At 41.0% G+C, this 23,646-nt stretch overlaps 1 protein-coding gene and 1 long non-coding RNA gene across 5 annotated transcripts in view; one reads left to right on the top strand and one right to left on the bottom strand.

Moving 5' to 3' along the window:
- Positions 1-57: 57 nt before the first annotated feature.
- LOC139039680 (transmembrane protein 254-like) lies at positions 58-8,858 on the top strand. 3 transcript variants are annotated; one of them, XM_070499400.1, is made up of 4 exons: positions 58-290; positions 2,583-2,686; positions 2,864-2,923; positions 6,528-8,858. In XM_070499400.1, the coding sequence occupies exons 1-4, from the start codon at positions 201-203 to the stop codon at positions 6,646-6,648; spliced, it is 375 nt and encodes a 124-aa protein (XP_070355501.1). In that variant the 5' UTR covers positions 58-200; the 3' UTR covers positions 6,649-8,858. The 3 variants fall into 3 exon arrangements, with proteins under 3 accessions (XP_070355501.1, XP_070355500.1, XP_070355502.1); XM_070499399.1 differs by having other exon boundaries at positions 191-642; XM_070499401.1 differs by having other exon boundaries at positions 191-586.
- Positions 3,693-23,646, bottom strand: part of LOC139042215 (uncharacterized) — a 42,442-nt gene continuing 22,488 nt past the window's right edge. The window contains exon 3 of one of the 2 annotated variants that reach the window (XR_011498692.1): positions 3,693-4,775. This is a non-coding gene — a long non-coding RNA (uncharacterized lncRNA). Of the gene's footprint in view, positions 4,776-13,735; positions 14,716-23,646 lie in introns of those variants that run through there. The other variant, XR_011498693.1, reaches the window with a different exon arrangement.

Below are 23,646 nucleotides of genomic sequence, written 5' to 3' on the forward strand. Positions count from 1 at the left end.
CATCTTTTTCTTAAACCCAGGAAAGTGACACTGAGAGAGGGGTCTCCCCTGCAAGATGACCAGGGCACCAGACCAGAGCTCTGCAAGATTCGCTCCCCAAGGTTCCGAATCCTTAGACCTTCACCCTCCCGGAGGTCCTGCCTCCAACCTCCAGCGGAGCAGTGTGCCCCGGCAGCGCCTTCCGGGGATGTGCTGCAACGATGGGGAAGGCCGCCGGCGACGAGGCGTACTTCCAGAGGAGCAGTCTGTTCTGGCTCACCGTCATCACCCTCTCCTTTGGCTATTACACCGTAAGGGCAACGGCCTAGCGTAAGATCCGCGCCTGCGGGCGAGGAGAGTCCGCGCAGGCACATTCCGGCTCTCAGGCGCTTTGAGCCAAGTGAAAGGGGTGCAGGCCGACAAGAAGACGCAGGCGCACTCCTCTGCCCCTGCCCGTCGCCCGGGCTCGAGGTCCTGAGAAACCGGCTATTCAGGCTTTCCCTCTATGGGGGCGGGGACGGCTTCCCACCCCATGACTCAGCGTCTAGCTCTTTCAAGATGGTGGTGGCGAAGTCAGAGGGCAGCAGAGCTGCTACGGCCTATTTCCGTACGTGCAGAGCCTTGCCCTCGCTGGTCACGGTCGTGGGGCTGGGATATTTTGCGGTGAGGTATAGGGCGGGACGGGGCATCTATTTTGGCCTGCCAGGCCCTCGTACGGCGGGGGGGAGGGGGACGGGGAAGTTGTGGAAGGGAGGTCTTGCACTTGCGTGCCCGGTGGTTGCCTAGGTTACTGGCGTAAGCGGAAGTTAGGTTGGCTCTTTGGACGGTTTCTGCTTTAAGAGTGTTCATGCCTTTGCGTCCTCGCACATCCACGGTTGCTAGACTAAACTGAGTGTGAGGAGAGCTGACGGAGGGGGAATCCAAGTTGGCAGACTCCCGTAGGCCTGCCAAGTCAGGATAGGGCTTCCGACGCAGAATGCTTGAGGCAGTTAGAATTGCTTGGAAAATGGGAATAGACCTAAGGGATGGGTAGGATAGTTGTTAAGAAGGGATAGAAAGGATAAAAATGTATGGCATAGATATGGAATCAAGAAGACTGAGGATCTCTACTAGAAGAGGAGCGACTTTTGTCTTGAGTTCCTTTAAAGGATAATGGGATAGATGCCTGGAAAAGTAGGTTGTGGACTAAGTTGGTATAATTTTGAAGGAAGGCAAAGCTATTTGGATATTGCTCAGGAGATTGTGGTGATTGGGGATTAGAAGTGTGTTTGTCCATGTGTGTGGTGATGAATTGAAATTAGTCTTTGGGTGGTGAACATGATGTAAGCTACACAGAAATCGAAATATATGACGATGTACGCTTGAAATTTATATAATGTTATAAATCAGTGTTACTGCAATAAAAAAAGAAAAGGAAAAAAGTAAAAGAAGTGTGTTTGTCGTGTCCACAGTGTTGATTATTGACGAATCTGACCACCTTTGTCCTGATTTCCCCATACGTAAAATGGAGGTATTGAACTGAAAACTCTTGAAGGTGCATTTCTGTTCTGTGATTCTGCATCTCTGACTAGTTAGAATACAGATGGAGGAAAGCTTTGGGGACTTCAAATTGGGATATTTTGGAACTGGCAGGTGCTGCTCCTTCTAGTCCCCTTGCTTTTGGAGGATGCAGTGATTTTTCATGCTTTATTTATATTTTGGATGTGTAACAACATGATAGGAGAGGCAGTACTGCTCCTGGCTGAGATCTGAATGGGACAATAAATTTTGGGCCTGTTGGCACATAATTGTTCTCAGAAAAGCCTAAGCTGGCAGAGATTACAACACAGAGACTGAGGGAAAGCTGATGAGATTACAAAAAGCTTATGTGATTAAGTAGTTGCTATTAGCACTTCACAAACCTGATCTCACTTATTTTCCAACTTTGTGCAGGATCATTCCCAATTTTAGAGGTAGAAAAAGTGAAAGAAGAGAAAGGGATTTTAAATTAAACTGGGGTTTCGGGGGCCGGCCCGGTGGCATAGTGGTTAAGTTAGTGCCCTCCACTTGGCAGCCTAGAAGTTCTCTGGCCCAGATCCCAGGCGAGGACCTACACACCACTCATCAGCGATGCTGTGGCAGCATACCATATACAAAGTAGAGGACGATTGGCATGGATGTTAGCTCAGTGCCAGTCTTCCTCAAGCACAAAGGAAGATTGACGACAGATTTGAACTCAGGGCCAATCTTCCTCACCAAAAAAACCCACAGGCGTTTGGCTCAAGGCATGGTTTCTGCAGTAAAAAAGCTAGCCAGGGCACATAAACTCTTAAAATGTGTTAATAAACTGTATAAAATAATGTTTTTGGTGGAGTTCATTAAGAAGTCATCCAACTTGGACATTGAGTCTGATAACCATATAGTTTCCTGAGCATAAATCTCCCACTAGAATAGTGTTTAGAAAATATAAGTAGAGAGTGGAAGCCCAGGTGACTTAATTCAGAGTTTCTTTGGTCTATAGTTGTTCTTGTGGAATCAGAATTATTTCCTAGCCTCTCTCAAAAGGGAACATTTGCTGATTTAAGTGACCTAATAGGTATTGTGTGCCTCTGGTTCTTTTTCAGTGGGTTGTCTTCTGGCCTCAGAGTATTCCTTATCAGAACCTAGGGCCCCTGGGCCCCTTCACTCAGTACTTGGTGGACCATCATCACGCCCTCCTGCATAATGGGTAAGGACAGCTGCGGAAATGGGGTGTGGACACTGCAGCTCCGGTCTCACTGTACGCCAGGAAGGCCTGCAGTTGCCTTTAGATATTTAAGAGTAGTGCTAGTTCACGTTAAAGCACCTTTCTTTTTGAGGTTTCTGTGATAACCATCACCTTAAACTAGGCTGACTTTTGTTTCAGGTATTGGCTTGCCTGGCTGATTCACGTGGGAGAGTCCTTGTGTGCCGTGGTATTATGCAAGTAAGTGTTTTTAATAGGTCTTTGTCGCTTTTCTCTTGGTATCTAAGTTGAGAGTAGCCACATTTAAATAATTCATGCATTTGTAGGCTGAGAGCACTCTCAGGGTAGAGTTGAATCCCCACACCTAATACTGAGCCTAGCTTAGAGGGAGTATTCAGTAAACATTTAATTAATGAATTCATTTCATTTGTGTTAGCTAATCAATTATTTCATTACTTAATTTGATGATTTTTGTATTTTTTTTAAAATTCTCTGTATAGCCCCAACTAGAACAAAAGATTAGGAGGCTACCTTCTAGTTTGAAGAGGGGCTAAATTATTGACTTAGGCTGATGATGCCCCATTCTAGTTTCACAACAGAATCACCTGATGAGCTTTTTCAAAATGCTTATGTCTACATATCTGGTTTCCAGACCCAGAGATCCTAACCTGGTAGGCCTGACTTCGGGCATGAGAATTTGTTATTTTTTCAAGCTTCGCAGATAATTCTGGGTTGCAATGCAAGTTAAAAGCCCCTTGACTAAACCCTACTCAACAGATGTCAGTGTAAGTCAATACTATGTGACAGTAATAGAAAAGATTCTCTTTACATTTGTACTTATGTAAGCATATACAGAAAGTATAATGTAATGAAAGAGATGGCTATAGTAATGCCAGACTGCTTTGCAGTTAACTTTGTTTCTGGTCAAGATTAACTGCCACCTGTGTTATTGTTGTATTGCCTCTAAAAGTGGAAAATAAGATACTTTATTACCACTACTTTTTAATAATAGAAATAATATTTATTGGGTGCACCCTATGCCAGACACCACTAAGTGCTTTAAATAGATTATCTTCTGGTTTATTAAACAAGCTGGAGTTTTTGGGAGAGGAGCAGAAAGAGACTTTATTTTTTCTCACTCCTCTCCAAGTAAACTCATTCTGTGGATTATTTTCTGCCTCCCTCCCAGCCCTGCATGAAATCAGAAGCAGCACTATAGATTTTCCAGTCACTATCTGATATTATCCAGTCTAGTACAGTCTATTTATTAAAACTATAAACTTTTATCTAATTCAAAATAGCTCTTCTCATCCAGCTGGGGATCAAGAGCCTGTTGTGGGGAAAACAGTGTAGTTAGTGCCTTCTCTTATTCCACCTTTTTGCCATATTCACTAGCAACAGCTGCTTGTGCCCCTTGGGCTGGTAGGAGCAGTTAGGGGAAACAGGGCACAGTGTGCCTTGTGATCAGCAGTGAGGTGCTGTGGATGTTGCATACCCAGTGTTGGCTCTTTCTCTCCAGAGGGTCCCTGGTGGATCTTTGAAAAACCACCCATCACTGGGGATCTCCTTTGTGCAGTTCCCACGACGATTCCTTCAGGTGCCTCCTCCAGCATGCCAGTCACAGTTTCCTCTCAGGAACTATGATTAGGGGGGAATTTCCCTTTTATTGAGAATTTTTCTGCCGTTCAGTTAGGTCTTTAGGCCCACCCGTTGCCAGCGCCCTTCCACAAGATCTGTATGGCTCACGATAATAGCTTCCTTATCCCTCCAGTGGGATAAAATCTGCAAGTGCATGCGGTTCCCAGTGCATGCACTTTAATTGCCTACCAGCCTTTAATCTTTTGAATCAAATATAAATCCCTTCCCCCAAATTGCAGGGGACTTGTGTCAAGCTCTCCAGTTGGTTCTATTGAAGCTGTTCTTTGGGCTTGATTTGTGATAGGAAATGCCACAGCACTAGCACCTCTTTCCACTGGCCTCTTCAGCCTCTCGGTGAAACCTCAGCTTGGAGGTGTGTGGTCCAGCCACACTGACACTGTCCACTGACAGTGTTGGAGTACTTGACACCTATTTTGTCGTTGGCATTTGAAACCTGTAATGAAAACAGAAAGAATCAAATTTAACATCCTGCCATGCCGTTCTTTGAAAGGTGGAGGGAGAACAGGCATAGAGAGGTTAGGTCACCACTATTTTGTTCATGAAATCATTTGTTTATGGTCTAACATGTTGCAGTGTATCATTGGTCACTATAAATCAGAATAAATATTCCTTCTGAATAATGAATTAATGAGCAAGTGTAAGTGAATGAATCAATATATGAAGACATGCAGGACATTTGTGTAGGACAGTTGGTGAATTCCTTTTAACCAGAGATAAGATTGGACTCTATGTTCTACTTTATAGACACCATAATATGTGTACATATAAATATAAACTCTTCCATAACTTTTTTCTTGTGTCGTACATGCCTATTTTTCCATGTCTAGACCTATAAATTTACTTTATTCATTTTATTAGTGCATAGTATTCTATTCTATGTATATGCCTTAATGTATTTAACAAATCTCCCTCATGATGGACTTTTAAGTCTCTGGTTTTTTTACTGTTATAAATAGTACTGCATAAACATAAATGTCTCATACATCCCGGCCCACTTTGGTATATCATTTTTTTATTGTTTGGTGGTAGAATGTATGAATATAGTCGATTTTTATCTGTTGACCTTACACCCAGTGACCTTGCTAAATTCGCTTATTAATTATAATAGTTCATCTATAGATTCTTTTTAATTTTCTAGGTACACAATTGTGTCCAGAAGTAAAGACAGTTTTATTTCTTCTTTTCAATTTTATATACCTTTTATTCCTGTTTCTTCCCTTATTGCCCTGCCCACTACCTCCAGCACAGTGTTGACCAGAAGTGGTGATAGTAGGCATCCTTGCCTTGTTCCTGATCAAAGGGAAAGCTTTCAACATTTTGCATCATGTTTTTTCTAGAATTATGTAGATTTCTTCTATCAGAATGAAGACGTTCTATTCCATTTCTATGTTTGCTGAGAACTTGTGTTAAGAATGGATGTGGAAATTTATCAAATGCTTCTTCTGCTTTTATTAAGATGATCATGTGATTTTTCCCCTTTAATCTGTTAGTGTGGAAAATTATATCATTTTTACATAGATTGTTTTTAAATTTTGTTTTAAATTAAAATTCATCCACATGAGACTTAATTATATACAAATGAGACTGTAGCAAGCCATTTACTTCTTTTGGGATATTTTCTTTTAAGCTTTGTTTTAAGCCGTTTGGTTTGAATGACTGTATAAACAGGTGTTTATTATTACTATGTGCCAGGCCCTTTACTAAGCACTTTGTATATATTATCTTATAAATCATCTCAAAACTTTGGTGAGATAAATACATTATTCCTGTTTTTCAGACAAGGAAACTGATTCTGAGAGAGAGTGAGTGACTTGCCCAAGGTCACAGCTGGTAATTGGCCAGTTACATCTGGTCTATCTTCAAAACACTTGCTCTGAAGCCATATCAGTGCTTTTTGACCCTATCCCCTCATCAGAATCACGTGGGAAGCAGTTCTATAACACCATGCCCTAGGCAGTAGCCAGACTGCTTCTCAGGGAAGAGTGAGTGTACCCTCCTAAATGCACAAGAAAAATGAAAATAAATGAACTAAGTATTCAAGTTAAGAAGCTGGAGGAAAATGGCAAAATAAACCCAGTGAAAGTCGGTAGAAGGAATAAGTTTTTTAAAAAATAGAAGATAATAACTCCTATGAAACCACAACATTAAAATTCTGGTGGTTAAACTTTTCTTTTTCTTTTTTTAGGTCTAAAGGCATCACAGATGGTCGAGCTCAACTACTCTGGTTCTTACAGACGTTCCTCTTTGGGATAGCATCTCTCTCCATCTTGATTGCTTACAGACCAAAACACCAAAAACAAACTTAAAGAAGATATCCAAAAGCTTTCTCTTCCCTTTGATATTCAACCCCACCTTTTTTAAGGGGTGCTGTGTTTTTCTCAAACTTTCTACTTTCTAGAAAGTTAAGACCCTCTAGTTATTCATTATTCTTTCATACATTCTGGTTGAGCTTGAGCAGATAATAGGAAAAGACTTTAACTTTCCAATTCTGCAGACTGACCTGTTTGGCAGAGGACTTCTAGCTACCTTCTTGAGGTCCTTGGCTGTGTTGGTGCTCTCCCTATCGTCTGGTTTAAGCCAGGCACTAAATTTGCCTGTTGGCATACCTTTGCTCCCACCTTCTGATTAAAACACCTTACCCTTACCAGCACCATCTTTGTTCTCCTTTTGCACAATCTTTTCCACCTTTCTGGAACAAGATAGAGTGATACTTCCACAACACATCAATTCCACATGCTTTACTAGGCACCTGTGAATCAAGATCTTATTCTTGCAAACTTCTATTTCTCACACAACCAAGAAAGATAAGGAAAATAAACAAGTGCCTGGAATGGGGCAGGCTGAGCGATTACATAGAGGCAAAGAGGACCTGCTGAGAACCAGGAGGAGAGGACTGGGGAATGCCTTCCTGATCCTTCCAGCCAGAAGTGATCCTGGCCGCCACATGGCCCCACGGAGACAGTGCTCTGTAGTGTGCAGGGGTCTAATGGCCACCACTAGATTGCTCCTTCAAGTCAGGACCACATCTTAGACAGCTTTATTTTTCTTTTAGCACCTGTCCCGTTGCCTTGCACACAGGTATTCTGTCAGTGTTTATTGAACAAAGGAGGGAAACTCTGATTTCACTTTCCACTTGTTGAGTATCATTCCAATTTGTGTGTGAAAAGTTTAGAACCCATTCAGTGCACCCTCAAAGAAAAGCACAGGACTGCTTTTGACTGTAGTCTCACCATTCTGTGGGTCCCCTGATAGGAAACCTGTGTCTTTCGCACTTTCCTATTCTGGGTCACTTTCTCCAGGCTCTCTAGATGTCTCCCTCCAGCTCTGGCTTACTCAAATACAAACATTCCTTTTCTAAAGATTCTAGCCCATGGCTTATCCAGCTAGTTACTACTACTCCTATTCACCTGGTTGTACCTTATGACTGACTGGTAGGGGCAGGAGGGTCATTGACTGTGTCCCCTGACCCTGGTAGAATGACTCTGTCACCTCTAGAAGCCATTAGGGCTTCTTTCCTGGAGGACTACCTTCTTGTTCTCTAGGCACTAGACCTTATTTTCCTTCCATGATACAGTAGGGCATATTATTTGTTTTAAGCAAGCATTTGTCAGAAACAGCCCTTTCCTCCAAAGAAAGGCCCCAAGTAAAAGCACAACAACAAAAGATTACGGACTAATGAATTGTTTCTGGTGGAGATCAATTTCTGCAAATTAATGTCGGTCTTTCCCTCTGTTTCTCTTATGATTAAGGGGTTGCTTTTTGGTAAAGAAAAAGATTTTTGATCATAGAGTTAAACATCATGGAACTCCAACCCAGATTTTTTAGAAGCAATGGTCCTCTTCAAAGAGAAATAATGAGGATAATATTAATGGTGCCAGAAACAATATGGCAGATTAGTGAGCGAAATGGACTAACTTGAATAAAATGCTGTGAATTTCTTCAGAAATGTTTCTCCAATCAAATGCTTTTTTTGTATGTCAGGTTTGATAGATTGTCACATGCTTGATTGTACTTTTTCTCAAATAGGCTCTATTATGGAACTGTTTGTACAGTTCAGGGATTTTTTTTTCACTGGTAAGAAATACAGATGCCCTAGTTGTAGGGCATATGTTCCTCATTATGTTTACAGAGACGCCCATAGCGCATTTGACTCCTCCATGCACTGAGTCATGGGTGGACGTGAGTGTCTCCTTTCATTGTAGGATTGTCCTCTTGTTTTATGTTTCACTCAGCATTTGATACAGTCTACACACCAAGTGAGAGTAGTATTCTTTTTTTAAGTGCCAAAAGTATAAAATCCTCTAATCCTGTTTGGAGTATTATGGCTTAGAGCAAAAAAGGATCTTAGTGAGCAAATGGTGCAGGTCATTCATTTTATAGACCCATAAACTGCATCCCATCAAGGTGAGGTAACAACACCACACAAAAATAATTGAGTGTCCTGTTCTCCCCTGCCTCAGCAGAGGAGCTTAGAAGTAAGTCTGTGAAGCAAAAAATAAACAGAAAAATGGTGACATCTTGGCTTTGTGTTGCAGTCATAGTAGTGACATGGGAGAAACACCTTTATGTTGAATTTGGATGAGAAAAGGCCAGAGGCTCTTGGTGGAAGCAACTATGGAGGGCAAACAAACTAAACTTTTCTTACCCACCCCCTACCCCGACCCCGAAATATCAAAAGCATGTATAGTTTTGGTAGGACAAAAAAGAAAGAACCAATTAGGAAAAAAAAAAAAGAGAGAATGACCTCACAACCTAGTAACAGGATAGATTTATAAACTATTTCCTGCATTCAACATGTTATGACTTCATGCAATCCAATATAAACATTTTATAAGTCATGGTTTTAAAACAAGTCTTGAGTTTAAGAGGTTATACTCCAGATGTGTAAAGAGGTTCTTTGGCAAAACAACTTGCTATCTGAGAGCCCTTATGTGTTTACATATAGGCTCTGAAAACAGAGAAGTTAGAGAACCTGCCATTGAGGTTAGAGAACAGAGTGCAATCTCATTGTTATCTTTGCATGGGCCCTTGCTGGAGCCTTGTTAATTAAAGCTCTTAGTTTAGCAACCTGGCTTGTAAATATTTATCCTTCCCTTTCTTATCAGCACAGACCAAAAAATGCTAGTAGGACAGCTGAGTAACATATTGTTAAGTCTTTGAGACCCTTCTCTCTACAAGACTCCTTGACCACATCAAATTGGAAATCTTGGTTTCCCTTTCATCAAGGTTGGACAATGAGAGTGTATAATTATCATTTCACATTTCTCTTTATGAAGAGGAGATCTATACTGATTTCACAGTGGACATTTGAAAGTCCTATTTTAAATACTGTGTTTGCAATTTCTATCAACAAACATTTAAGATGGCTCCTAACCTTTTGTAATAGGTTTGAGTATACCCATTGCCTCATTTCTGTTTGTAGTAAGTCATAAAGTTGGATTAGGGAAAATACCTTTGGCATACTAATACTGTTCAGGGAAATAATCGTGAAAGAACTTTTACTTTTCTCTTGTACCAACACGTTGCACAGGATGTTGCTAGTAAATAAAAATTACTCAATAAAAATTGCCACTCTTGACATTGCTGTAAATGAAAGAGAAATGGCATCTATAGTATAAAGCAGTGAAGTGTTCCTTAAACCTCAAGCATGTAGGGCCCACTCATAACTTTAGTCATGTCTACACTGCACCTGAATTCACTTTTTAAAAACCTTCCTAAGCAAGAATAACTGAAATGCCAGGCTTGGTTTGTTCGTTATATATTCCTCTAATACATATGAGAAGAGAATAAAGCATAATTATTACCTAAAATCACCATGCATACTAATGATATGTTCAGCACACTACTAGTAATTAGAAAGTATCACAGTACTCACTGAGACTGAAGTGCGGAGTTTAACCTGGCTCTAACTACAGGATTTTTGTCACCGTCCTGGACCTCAGTTTAAACTCATCATTAAAAAGAATATAAGTAATTTTACATTGTGGCTGGGGTAAAAATAGAATGGTAAATTTAAATGAAATCATCTAGGTAAAGCAACTTTTTACACTATAACGCATTAAACAAGAGTATAGTTTTATTGGAAGGCTGGCTGAGGATGCATCCTGCACTTCTTAAACTTGACCATGCAAATGCATCACGTGAGATCTTGTGAAAGTGCAGATTCTGATTCAGTGAGTGTAGAGCATGTCCAAGTTTTCACATGTCTAGTAGGCTCCCTGGTCGTGTTAAAGCTGCTGATCTGCAGATCACTTTGAATAGCAAGATTTTTAGAGAAAATTTAGAACTAGAAATAAAACAATTCAACTCTGATTTCATGAGGCTTTGGGTTGATTTCTATGCATGCCAACATGTTTTTGTAAGAAAAACAGCTAAACACCCTCACTGGGAGCTCAGCACTTGGAGTCCTGACATAATCAGCAAAGAGCACTGTTGCAGTGCTAAAAATGCTGATGAAATTAGCCAATTGGCATGTCTGCATACTCCCCCTCCTTGAGGATAAAAGTTTGGAATTGAGGCCTTTTGAAAATAAAAAACCCAATACTTTTCAAACATTTTGTTCTAGACACTGACATAAAATATGCAAAACCCACAACAATTCTGTGAGGTAACAGTTATGCCCATTTTATAGTTGAAGACCCTGAGGGGATCTCTGCTCAGATGGCTCACTAGCTCAGGCCACTGACTGCGTCTTCCAAGATCAACCCTGAAAAAACAGTCAACGCACAAGAGAAGCATGGATTCCTAAAACCGAGGAAAAATTAGGGAATCTCCCCTAGACAAGACTACTAGAATTGGTGTGGAGTGGGGAGGGGTGGCCATGGCCTTGGGCAGCAGGGAGAACTAGCTTGGAGGAGAACTTTTTACCTTCCATTTCTGTCTCTCCCTCAAGTTGCCTTAAGACAGATAGTCATCTCTCTCCGACCCTTCAGCACAGAAGTAGGTAATAACAGTGCCCATGGCAGTGTCTGTCAATATTAGCAACACAAAACCCTCACTGGGAGACAGGGGAAAGTTCATGAAAATAGACACAGGCATTCACTCCACCATGCTCCCAACCAAATCACCAGGATTGTGGATTATGTTGTTATTTCTTCCTAAAGGTTTAAAAGAGAAAATCTCAGGCAGAAGACTGACTGGTGGAATGGCGTCAGTTTTCATGAAGGGTTCTGTGGTTCCTGGATTCTCATCTTTAAATCTCTGATTCCAATATATAGTTAAGGCCAATTCTAATTGGCTTTAACCCTCCCCCAATGCATAGTAGCAGGCATGCTAGTTGATGCCTGAAGGGAAAATGAGCTCACAAACCAAATAACCAGATAGCTAAGGATGACACATATACACCGAGCCACACATACCATCTGAAACAAAAGCTCTGGAACAGAAAGACCTGGAATCTAAAGATGTTCTTTAAGTAGGAGACAAGGCATTATTAAAAGAAGATATTAGCAACATGAAATAAGAACAAGAAATCATAAAAAAGAAGTAAGTGAAAATATTAGACATGAAAAATAAAATAGTTGAAATAAAAAAATCTAATAAGTGAAAACAGAGTAAGTGAAATAGAATGAATATAGTTGAAGAAAGAATTTGTGGACACAAGATTGTGGAAGTCTCACAGTAGGAAAACACAAAAAATATAAAATATGAAAGAAAAGCTTAGAAATGTGGATGATAAATATAGAAATACCAATGCCTGGGCAATAGTTCCAAATGTAGAGAAAAGTAAAAATGCAGCAGAGAAGATATTTGAGGAAATAGTGGAGATAAATTTCCCCTAAATAACCTTATTCGAAAGGGCTCATAAAGGGGCAGAGAACAGAGATCAGGAAAAATCCATTCCTAGGAATAACAATAAAATTTGAGAATAATGACAAAGAGAAAAGTCTAAAAGCTTCCAGAGAGAAAGAGCAGATCACCTCCAAAGAAATGACAATGAGATGGATATCAAACAGCTACATTGGATGCTAGAAGACAGTGGAATAGTAGTTTAAAAATATTGAGGAAAAATAACTTTGTAGAATTTTATATTCAGCCAAATTATCGTTCAAATAGGAGAAAGTCATAGAAAATTCCCTGTATCCAAGGGCACAGAATGTTTGCCACACAAAGACCCACATTGAAAGCACCTTTGAATGAAGTCCTTAAATAATGAAAAAAGTCAGGCAGTGCTGCAAGAGATATGGGGGAGGAAAGGGGAGAGAGTCATGAAAGAAAAATAAAAGGAGATAATGTTTTCAAAATAACCCCAAATTTAAATTATATATGTTCTAGAAAATTTCCATGATAGCATGTGTGTGTGCATGTGTGTATGGGGGAGGGAGGCAGTAGGATGAGTTAACTGGGCATGAGGGTAAGTTGAAACTGACAAGTAGAAATGGCAAGCAATAGGATATATTGGAATATATGAGGAAGTCATTTGGTGTAAACCTAATTCGGCCTGACTTTGAGTTTCCAAAAAGGCCTGACATGGCGATTGAGCATGCATCGTATATCTGCTTTAAACATTTCCTATGGCAAGAACAAACGGCCTTAAGATAAAGGTGCAACTTCCCCCCACATTGGCATTTCCTTAAGGACAAGCATCTTTCCTTAGGCTAGGAACTGACTGCTGCGCCTGCCTGTGACCATCCAGCTTATCTGTGACCACCCAGCTCGAGACAACAGACCTGCCACCCTGCTGTGTCCATCAATCACTGTGCTGACTGAGCAGTCTCGCAACTATTGTAAAAGGGACATTTCAGTCATATGTGAAACATCCTCTTTGGGGGTATATAACCACTCTGCACACCCCACTTCACGGTCCTCACATTTTAGCTCAGAATAAACTCTCTCCCAAATTTTCATTTATAGATTGGTTATGGATTATTTTCATCCACTAAACAGTTGCCACCTTAGGAGGAAATATAGATACTAATAAATTTTAAAAAGCAATCAGGATGAACAAACATGAAGTGATGAATTAGGTGTGTGAAAGATGACGTGAGTGGAGCCATATTAAAACAGAGCCAGAGCAGCCATTGCAGAGGAATTGCCTTGCAACACTTGTTTTCTTTATCTTCCAAACTGGACCAAACCACCAACATTCCAAGAAGTGAGTAAGGACAAGAATATCCTGTTTGTAAGGACTGATGAAACTGGATTTTGCTGATCACCAATCATTAACCAAACAAGTCTGGCCTTTTGCCTGATGATCATACCGCAAGCCAATCTCTGAAGTACAAAGCTAGCCTTACCTTATCTAGCACAAATGAACTCTTCTTTAATACAGCTCCTCTCATCCTCCCTTTTCCCCATAAAAACCCTAAGCCCCTCTCCTGTAATTAGGACAGTATTTGGGTTTCTACCCGAATCTGTGCTCCTTGAATTGCAATTCTTTGATCCCAAAATAAACATCTCACTGCCTCTCATTTCGGCTCTTTATTTTTAGGTTAACAGGCGCAACTGCCAAAAGAACAAAAATAGGATATGTAATTGTTTTTATTTGAAAATTTTCAAACATTCAGAAAAGTCACAGAGAAGAGGTTAGAGGACATCCACATACCCTTCACCTCCCAGGTTCACCAGTTAACATTTTGCCACATTTGCCTTATCACTCTCTTTTTCTCTCTCCCTATATAACTTTTTCTTTTTTCCCCCAAATCATTTGAGAGCAGTTGCTGGCACCATGACACTTCATCTTCAGTGTGCATCTCCTAAGAACACAGGTGTTGTGTTACACAACCCCCACATAAGTATTACACTCAGGACATTTAACATTATCTTATACAGTTCAGATTCAAATTTCTCCCATTGTGCTGATAATGTCTTTAGAAGCCTTTGGACTGCAGTAGTGGGGAAGTCCAGGATCCCATCCAGGATCACACACAGCATTTAGTGATCAAGTCTCTTTGGTTTCCTTTAATCTAGAAGGGTTCCCTTGCCTTTTTTGTTTTGGTTTTTACCTTTAATTACTGACATTTTTTAAAAGCCCAGGCCATTTATGTTGCAGAATGGCCCTCAATTTTGTCTGCTTCCTCATGATCAGACTGAAGTTAAACACACTAGTAGGAGTAGAGCCAGATGACGCTATGTCCTTTTCAGTGCATCACATCAAGAGCCACGATGTTTGTCCCATTATTAATGATCCTAAATTTCATCACTTGGTAAGCTGGTGTTCAACAGTTTTCTCCACTTTAAAGGTATCTCCTGAGGCCGGCCCCGGGGCCCAGTGGTTAAGTTCGCGAGCTCCGCTGCAGGCAGCCCAGTGTTTCGTCAGTTCGAATCCTGGGCGCAGACATGGCGCCGCTCCTCGAGCCACTCTGAGGCAGCGTCCCACGTGCCACAAACTAGAAGGACCCACAACTAAGAAGATACAACTATATACCGGGGAGCTTTGGGGAGAAAAAGGAAAAAAAAAGGATATTAAAAAAAATATTACAGATATCTCCCCTCCCTTTGAATTAATAAGAGATCCGAGGAGTTATACTACAATACCACATGACCACATGTTCCCCACCAATTGTTGAAGCATCCATTGATGATTCTTGTCTCAAACAATTTTTACCACGATGTTTGTAAACTGGTGATTTTCCTATTTCTATCACTTCTTCTACATTTATCAGTTGGCATTTTTCTGCATAGAAGAGTTTTCTTCCTTCTCCTATTTTCATTTATTGGTTTGTTTAGTATTGGAGGTATCATTATGAACTTATGAATTCTTTTTTATTCAATGTGTTATAAATTGTTTCTAAGTTCATTTATTTTGCTGCTAAAATTTGGCCAGTGGGAGCCCCTTCAAGGTGATTTCTGCGTTCTTTTGAAATGCTCTCATCAGTTTTTTAGTATTTTCAACAAGCTGTAATTTTTCTATGCTAGGCCTAGAATCAGCCTATTCTCCAAGCAGTTTGGCTTTCTTGCATTGAAGAAAGGTGTTTAGAAACCAAGATCTGGTTTGTTTCTTGCTGCCAAGGGTGTCCTTGCTTTAGAACCATTCAGTGGACAGAGCTAAGGACATAGATTTTTTTTTTTTAATCATGAATTCATACTGATACCTTGTAATTCCAATTCTTTGCAACAGGGTTTTTCCTTTCCTTGTGTCTCCTCCCACAAGGAGAACTCTAGTTCAAATATCAATGTATTTACTTAATCACTCAGTCCTACAACACACACAAAATAGTTTTAGAATAGCTGACTTGTCAGCCAATATTCCTACGAAGAACAAACTTTCTTGGCAGTCCTTTTGATCCGTACAATGTATGTCATAGGAGTTATATTTTTGCCTCCTTGTGAATATGCCATAGTTGCTGTTCAGTTAGGTTTTAAGTTCATTTGCTAATTTGTATTCAATTTTCGGGTTTCCTTTTTCCCCATCCTTGTTAATGTTCTTATGTTCTTTAATATATAAGACATCAATAGGGTTCAAAAGGCAAAACTATATAAGAAGTATAATTGAAGAAGTCTCATTCCCTCCTCTATCTCTTCCAGCCCAATCCTACCCACTCTCTATAGGTAACTGTAGGAGGAAAAGCTAAAAATAAAATCTCTTGCCAACCCAGAAATCCTTTCCACAAATGGAGAAAAGAAAGAAAGCAGTTTTATTATTTAATAAGCACTAAACCAGACTATGATGTGCCTCCCAGACAATCTTCTAACAAGATTGCAAAGACAGAAAGAAATCTCACCCTTCTAGATAGGCAAGCAGATAAGATCCATTACATACATGTTCTCAAGATAAACGATAACTAGTTTTCACGTAAGGGGACATGACAGCACCAGTTGCTGTACATTTTTTCATAGTTCTTCCTAAATTCACCTAGTAAGTAGGGTGACCATCTGTATTACCTTCATCCTAAGGAAGGATAAAATTTCTCTCTCTAATGACAAGCAGGTAGCTACAGCTTGGTGCAAGGCAGTAGGCTCAATTCTCACGGTGTCAAGGTGATAGGGCCACTGTCTCCCTGGATATTTACATTTCTAAGCAATAGCTCCCAAGCCTTTAAGAAAACATTCCTGGGTGGTAACATCATCAAGAGGCTTATTTAGCTTTTACATAAGGTTTATATACATATCAAAGAGATGGGGAAAGGACTCATAAATATAGTTTACTCATAAATACAGTCATAAATACAATTACATTGTTATATATTATATATTTATTATATTATACATTCATAAATGCAATTACATGTTATATATATAGTTACATATTGTATATTTACTATATTAATTATACACTCATAAATACAGTTTCTCAAGGAAATGCTCCAAGAAAAGAGAAAGAGGAAAAGATCTCCTTCCCTTTGGGCAAGAGGGAAAATTCAATCTTATTTTTATTTACGCTTATGTAACAAATATCATTAATTCCCAGTTTATCATTTCTGTGTGTAATTTTTCGAATAAAAGTAAAGACATATAAATATTATTATTTCACTTTTTTCCTAGGTGTCAAGTCTTGTAATAGATGCCCACCATGGAGTACATTCCCCAGACAAAATGGGCAAAAGTTCTTTCACAACACACCTGCTGTGCTATTTCAGGTGCCTTGGGGCCAGCCCCATGACCAAGTGATTAAGTTTGTGCGCCCCACTTCAGCTGCCCCAGGTTTTACTGGTTCGGATCCTGGGCACAGACATGGCACTGCTTATCAAGCCATGCTGAGGTGGCGTCCCACCTAGCAGAGCCAGAAGGACCTACAACTAGAATATACAACAATGTACTTGGGGGCTCTAGGGCAAAGAAGAAGAAAAAAAGAAGATTGGCACCAGATGTTAGCTCAGGTGCCAATCTTCAAAAAAAAATAAAAAATATATATTTCAGGTGCCCATCTCTGGGATAGTGGTATATCACGTTAAGAACCAAAGTTTGAAGAACTTCCCACTTTCTAACTCTCTAGAGGCCTCTAAAAATCTCTGTGAACTGGAATTATTCACCCTGATACAACCTCAGAAACCCTGAGTTGAATTAATTTACCTTACCTTTCCTGTTACTGGAAGATGAAATCACCCAAAAAAGACAAGATCTGATAAAGACAAAGCTCCCTAAGAGGGAATCTTGCAAGAAGTTTACTTCCAGAGGGAAAAGTAACAGCATAGCAACCCTCTGAGAGAACTGATAAATAACAAGCCACAATTCAATCTTTTGTTGTTATTGTCGTAGTTTCCACTTAAGAGCAAAAAGGCAGCAGGATGTAGTAGAACAAGGTCCTGGCCTTTTGAGTGACACTGTGTTCAAATTGTTACCCACTGCTTACTAGCTCCATCACCTTGGGTAAATGTCATCATCTCTTTGAGTCTCAGCAACTACTCTCCTCTTGTTTTGTTTGCTTCCTTTTATCCCCCTTCCACTACAGTCCCCCCTCCCAGGCAACAATTCCAATGTGTTTGCTGTGCATGTATTCTTGCACAATGTACATTGTTGTTTTTGTGAGCATGTATTTTTAATTTACATGAATAATATTTTGATATATATGACTTAAAGACCCAATCATGTTGCAATATGTCAATTGCTACTAAACTTTGGCATCTTGAAAAGGATTCCAAGGACAGTGTGAGTTTGGTAACTTAATCTGATTTTCATTTAATTCTTGACAATTTGCCAACAAGAGCTGAGTTGTCCACATTCCATGCTGCTCCCTTGGAGGGGGAAAAACATCTGTCTCTAAGACAGCATGAGAGCCAACTGGAACCCACGAGGTTTATGAACAAGACAGATAACAATAGAAAAAGAAAGTCCAGGCTGGCCAACTAGCATAGCTAATCTTGGACACCTCCACAAATCTATCTTAATTTTGCTCTACTTAGCCAGAATTGCATCAAACTACACAGGATATGAGATGAAACCATGTTCGTGGTTCACTTGTAATCAGAATGCTGGAAGGGACTGCAGAAATCTTAAGATAAACACCCCACACACATACACACCTCTTTACACTGGGAGAAACTGAGCACCTACAAATGAACGTAACCACCAATGTCACACAGCCAGTGTGGTGGCAGACCTAGGTCCCCACCTCCTCAATATTTCACCAAGCTCCCTCTCAGTAGTGTTGCACAAAACATCCAAAGTAATGTTCTCCACAGCATGCTTCACCTCCCAAATATCTTGTAAATATTATCCAAGAATGATGCATTAAGAGTAAGAATAGTTTCCATCGTTGTTAGCTGCCATAAGCCCCTACATCCAGTTCATGTTGCTGGCACCTGCCTTTGACACTGTATCCATAGCAATGCACAAATATTGTAAACACTCTGCAGACTAGGGGTTTTTTTGCCAGGGTTAATCGTGAAGCAATAATACGTTGCACATGTACACAGAATTGGGGTATTTACAGCATTTATGAAGCTTTAACATCTGCACAGCCAGTTTGCCAGGCTTATGTTGTGGGTATTACAAAGTATTTCCTAGGAAACTGAAAATAAATATATTATGAAATTTCAATTTTCAACATGTCAGTAGTGTTGTACTGGCATCCTGTCACACCTGTTGCAAAACACACTGTTGGCCAGAGGCAGGAACTCCTTATGAAATCCCATTACATCCTCTGAATCTGCAGGAATCCCACAGAATGACTTCTATGTTAATGAAAAGAACAAACCTTAACTGAATACTCACTGTGTGCCAGGCATTATGATTAGAGCCTTGCTTGCATCTTTTCATTTAATCCTCACCTTAACCCCTAGGAGGTGGGCACTGCCATTCTATTTTCCCAATTTAAAAATTGAGGCCTAATGAAATTAAGTAGCTTGTTAACAATCAGAGCTAGTGAGTGGTAGAACCAGGAATCAAACCTGTATCCCTGTGACTCTAAAGCCTGTGTTTGTAACGTGTATTCATGGCCTATTGGTTGTAAATTACAGATGTGACCATAGTATAAAATCATTCCCTGGATTCAATATATTCACAGTGAAATACATTGCTCTGTGAAATAGGTATTTAAAACAGACTCCACCATCTAATTCCCTTTATAGAAATTATTCCATTTCTACTTCAAGCAAGGGATTCATTTGAAATGCCTCTTTGAAATGGCATCTATTAAGAAAAGACATTTCCATTTGAACACGAGTCTGAGCAAGGACTGTCCAGAGCAGCCCCCTCTGAAGCCACTGAGGAACTGTGCAGCAGAGACTCAGGCCAGGAAAAGATCCCAGTGATGCCTTCTGATTTCTCACCACAACTAGTTAATTCAAGAGCCATTTGCAACAATATGGATGGACCTTGAGGGTATTATGTTAAGCAAAATAAGCCAGACAGAGAAAGACGAATACTGCATGAATTCACTCACATGTGGAAGATAAACACACACACGGACAAGGAGAACAGATTAGTGGTTACCAGACAGGAAGGGAGTGGGTGGAGGGTGAAGGGGTACGGGGGCTCATATGTATGGTGATGGATAAAACCCAGACTATCCGTGGTAAACACAGTGCAATCTATACAGAAACTGACATACAATAATGTATACCTGAAATTTGCATAATGTTATAAGCCAATATGACCTCAATAAAATAACTTTTTTCAAAAAAGGAGGAGGGGCCAGCTCAGGAACACAGAGCTGGCCATGCTGCCCTCTCTGTGAGGCATCATCCAAGGTCGTGTCAGCAGCACAGAGGGCTTCTGGGGGTGGGCAGGGCCAGGCCCCTCTCCTGCGCATGTACATATGCCATTCTTCCATAGTCACTGTGGGGAAGAGAGCTCCAAGCAATTCAGCTGTAACTCTTTCTCCAGACTAGGTGGAGCGGGTTAGTAAACGGATATCAGCCTTCAGGGGGCCTGTGAGCCTGAGACCAGGCATCTTCAAGCGGGGTCAAGGTGGAGGTTAAGGGGCCACTGGGATTAGAGAAGGCTGGGCTGAGCCCAGGAGCAGAGTAGAGTTGAATCAGCCCTGTGACTGTGGGGTGGAGGAGGAGGATTGTCTTACAGAATGTAGCAAGGAGAATTTGGCCTTCATCACTTAGAAGTTCTAAAATGGAGGTTCTCATCATGGGTTCCACGGATGGGTCAGTGAACCTTCAATATTGTCTGGGATTAGGACTGGCCAGGTGGCATAGTGGTTAAGTTTGGCACTCCACTTTGGTAGCCCGTGGTTCGCAGGTTTGGATCCTGGGTGTGGACCTACACACCACTCATCAAACCATGCTGTGGCCACGTCCCACATACAAAATAGAGGAAGATGGACGCAGATGTTAGCTCAGGGACCATCTTCCTCACCAAAAAAAAAAAAAAGTGTGTGTGTGTGTGTGTGTGTGTATATATATATATATATATTTATATATATATATATATATTTTTATATATATATAATCTGTGATCCAAAGAGGCCCCGCAAACAGACAGCCTGGGGCCTCCAGGAACTGTTCTTTGGGGAGTGTGGGGGGCGTTGGTGGATGCAGTACCAAGGCTCTCAGATGCATTAAGGAAAATGGACTTAGTGAGCAAGAGCAGAAGGCAGAAGAGGGTAGCAGCTGCCACTTAACTAGCCATGCAATCTTGAGCAAATCATTCCACCTCTTGAACTTGGGTTTCCTCATGAGGCAGTTACACTTGATGATTTATAAGTTTCCAGCTTTAAAATTCCAAAAAATTCCAGAAGCACTATCTACTAGTGATAGACAATTTACTGGGAGAAGTAGTGAGTTCCCTGTCACTGGAAGTGGGACGCCTGCCACAGCATGGCTTGCCAAGTGGTGCCATATCTGCACCCGGGATCCGAACTGGTGAACCCCGGGCCACTGAGAAGCGGAACGTACGCACTTCACCGCTGTGCCACCGGGCCAGCCCCTACAAACTACATTTATACCTGTGTCAGAAACACGCAAACCCACTCCCCCATTTAAGCTTTACAACATACAAATTTCTCAATATATTTTAAGTTTTTAAGAAATAAAATCTGCAGACTGGTAGGAACACTTTAGAATTCTCCATTCATCTACCCTGTAGTCCTAGGGAATTAAGTTAAAAGCAAAATTGTTCCAGGGCAAAGATACTTGCATAGGCCTTTTTTTTCTTTGTTTCTTTGTTCCTTCTTAGTCAAGTTCAGTGGTTTTCAAATTTGTGCTGCAACATGCTCAATTTAATTGTGATTTGAACGGTGTCCAAGGACTATGTAACTTTAGGCCATACTCAGGGCTCAAGGCACAGTCTGGAGCATGTTCACACTTAAGAGCAAGCTTTGGAGTCCAGGGTGACCTCGGGCAGGTTTCTTATCCATTCTCAAACCCTTTTCTAAAATGGAAGTGATGACAGGGGCTCCTTCACAGAAAACGTTTGAAAGGGGAATTCGTGACCCCTGGGCCTCTCCACCCTGCTCTCTGGCACCCACTACACTTCTCACTTCACCCTCAGCTGTAGTTAGAACTAGTCATCAGCATCATCTCCCATTGGCATCGTGGTCACCTTCACATTCAGGGACTGTGCCTTGTGCTGCAAAGCTGAGTCCCAAAGCCCTGTTCACTTTCTCACTGGACCAGGGACACTCAGAGTTTAGGAGGCAGTGCCAAGCCTCTCCTGCTCCTTATGATCAGTACATTTTCTATGCGTCTCCCCAGCTGGGCCTCCTCTGCTCACCTATTCTCCCTCTAAGTCCTGCTTCCTCATCGGCTCCCCTCTCCACTTCATTGCTGCTAACCTACTGCCTAAACCTGGGCAAGGCCCTTTCTGTGGGCCTCAATTTCCTTTTCTGGACAAAGATGAGCTTGGCTGCAACAAGAATTACTGTTACTGCTATCACAAATGTATCCTGTGCTTGCTGTGAAACACCAAATAGTTCAACAATGAGAAATGTCTAACATGAAGTTCCCCATTATCCCAGTACCCTCACTCTCAACCTAACCCTTGTGTAGAAAAGCAATTACACTTTAGCAGTTGAATGTGCACTTTTCTAGATATCGGCTATATATATAAAAATAGGTATGAATGAAAGAGTGTATAATATACATGCATACATACTCATAGACATACTTTTGTTTATGAATGGGATTGTATTACACACACTCTTCTGCAACTTGCTTCCTTTATTCAATGATAAGTCTAGCAAGTAATTTCCTGCTGGTATACATAGATATAGTTCATTCATTTTAACATCTGCTTAGTATACCACATACCATTTTTATACACTTGTTTCATTATGTATGGAGTAGATTCTTGGAAGGGAAATTGCAAAGTCAAAGGGCATCACATTGAAAATTATTGTAGACATTGGCAAATGGCCCTCCACAAAGGCTGTACAAACTTACATTCCTACCAACAGTATATGAGACTTAGATCATGGAAAGGTGGAGCAGTCAGGAGAACCAAATTTGAGGTGATAGGTCAGTAGTAGAGCCTGAAAGGAGGAACCTCAGCCCAGAGGACTGGGAGAAAGTCTACTTCTGCAGGCTGAGGATGGGCAGAATAGAGAGCACCCCAGGGTCGCTCACAGTGACATAGTATTGGTTACTTAAGAACCCAAGGTGGGAGGACGCTTCATGCTATTGGGAAGAGAGAACCAGGACCTTTACCTCAATTCTATCACAGGAGGATCACAGCCCTTTGGTTCTTAATCTCTTTGGGATTATGGACCTCTTTTAGGATTTGATAATCCTAAATCCCTGAGTGTGCACACATACTCACACAAATGCACCTGCAATTTTGCGTATAATTTTGAAGAGCTAACTGAAAATCTCAGAGTATTAGACATCATGTACAAAGCCTGGACTAGCCTTCTGAAGGATGAGATACCATGTAGTCATTCTATTCCTCCCAAACAAGGCCATCAAAAGGCTACTAGTCCTAGCTATCCCATCAGCCGATCAGGTTCATAAGTGAGTCCACCTGAGATCAGAGGAGACCAACAGAAAAACCACCCAGCTGAGCCCAGCACAAACTGATAACTTGCAGAATCATGCACTAAATAATAGCTTGTGGTTTAAAACCTTTAGGGGCAGGGCCGGCCAGAGGAGGCAAGCTGTCCCAGGCCACGGTCACCCGCCCCTCTGCTCGCTGCAGCCCTGCGCTCCCACCATGCCCTCCTGGTGCTGCAAGGCGCTGATGGGGAGTCATCTCCATCTGCTCAGGGGGCTGGTTTGGCAGGCAGTGGGCACTGCGGCATCAGGGATGGAGAACGGCACATCACCATCTTTGGGGAAGTCAGCAATTGCTCCTGTGAATCGGATCCAAGTAACGACTTCTGATAATTGTGTGGTAATTTTCTCAAAAATATCTTTCTTACTGTACAATGGCAAAAAAACTTTTCCATTACACAAATGTTAATTATAAAGTGGTAGAATTGGACATACTTGAATATGGAAGCCAGTTTCAAGATGTTCTTTACAAAATGACTGGTGAAA

The sequence above is a fragment of the Equus asinus genome, chromosome 26 (assembly GCF_041296235.1).
Source record: "Equus asinus isolate D_3611 breed Donkey chromosome 26, EquAss-T2T_v2, whole genome shotgun sequence".
NCBI classification, from domain to species: domain Eukaryota; kingdom Metazoa; phylum Chordata; class Mammalia; order Perissodactyla; family Equidae; genus Equus; species Equus asinus.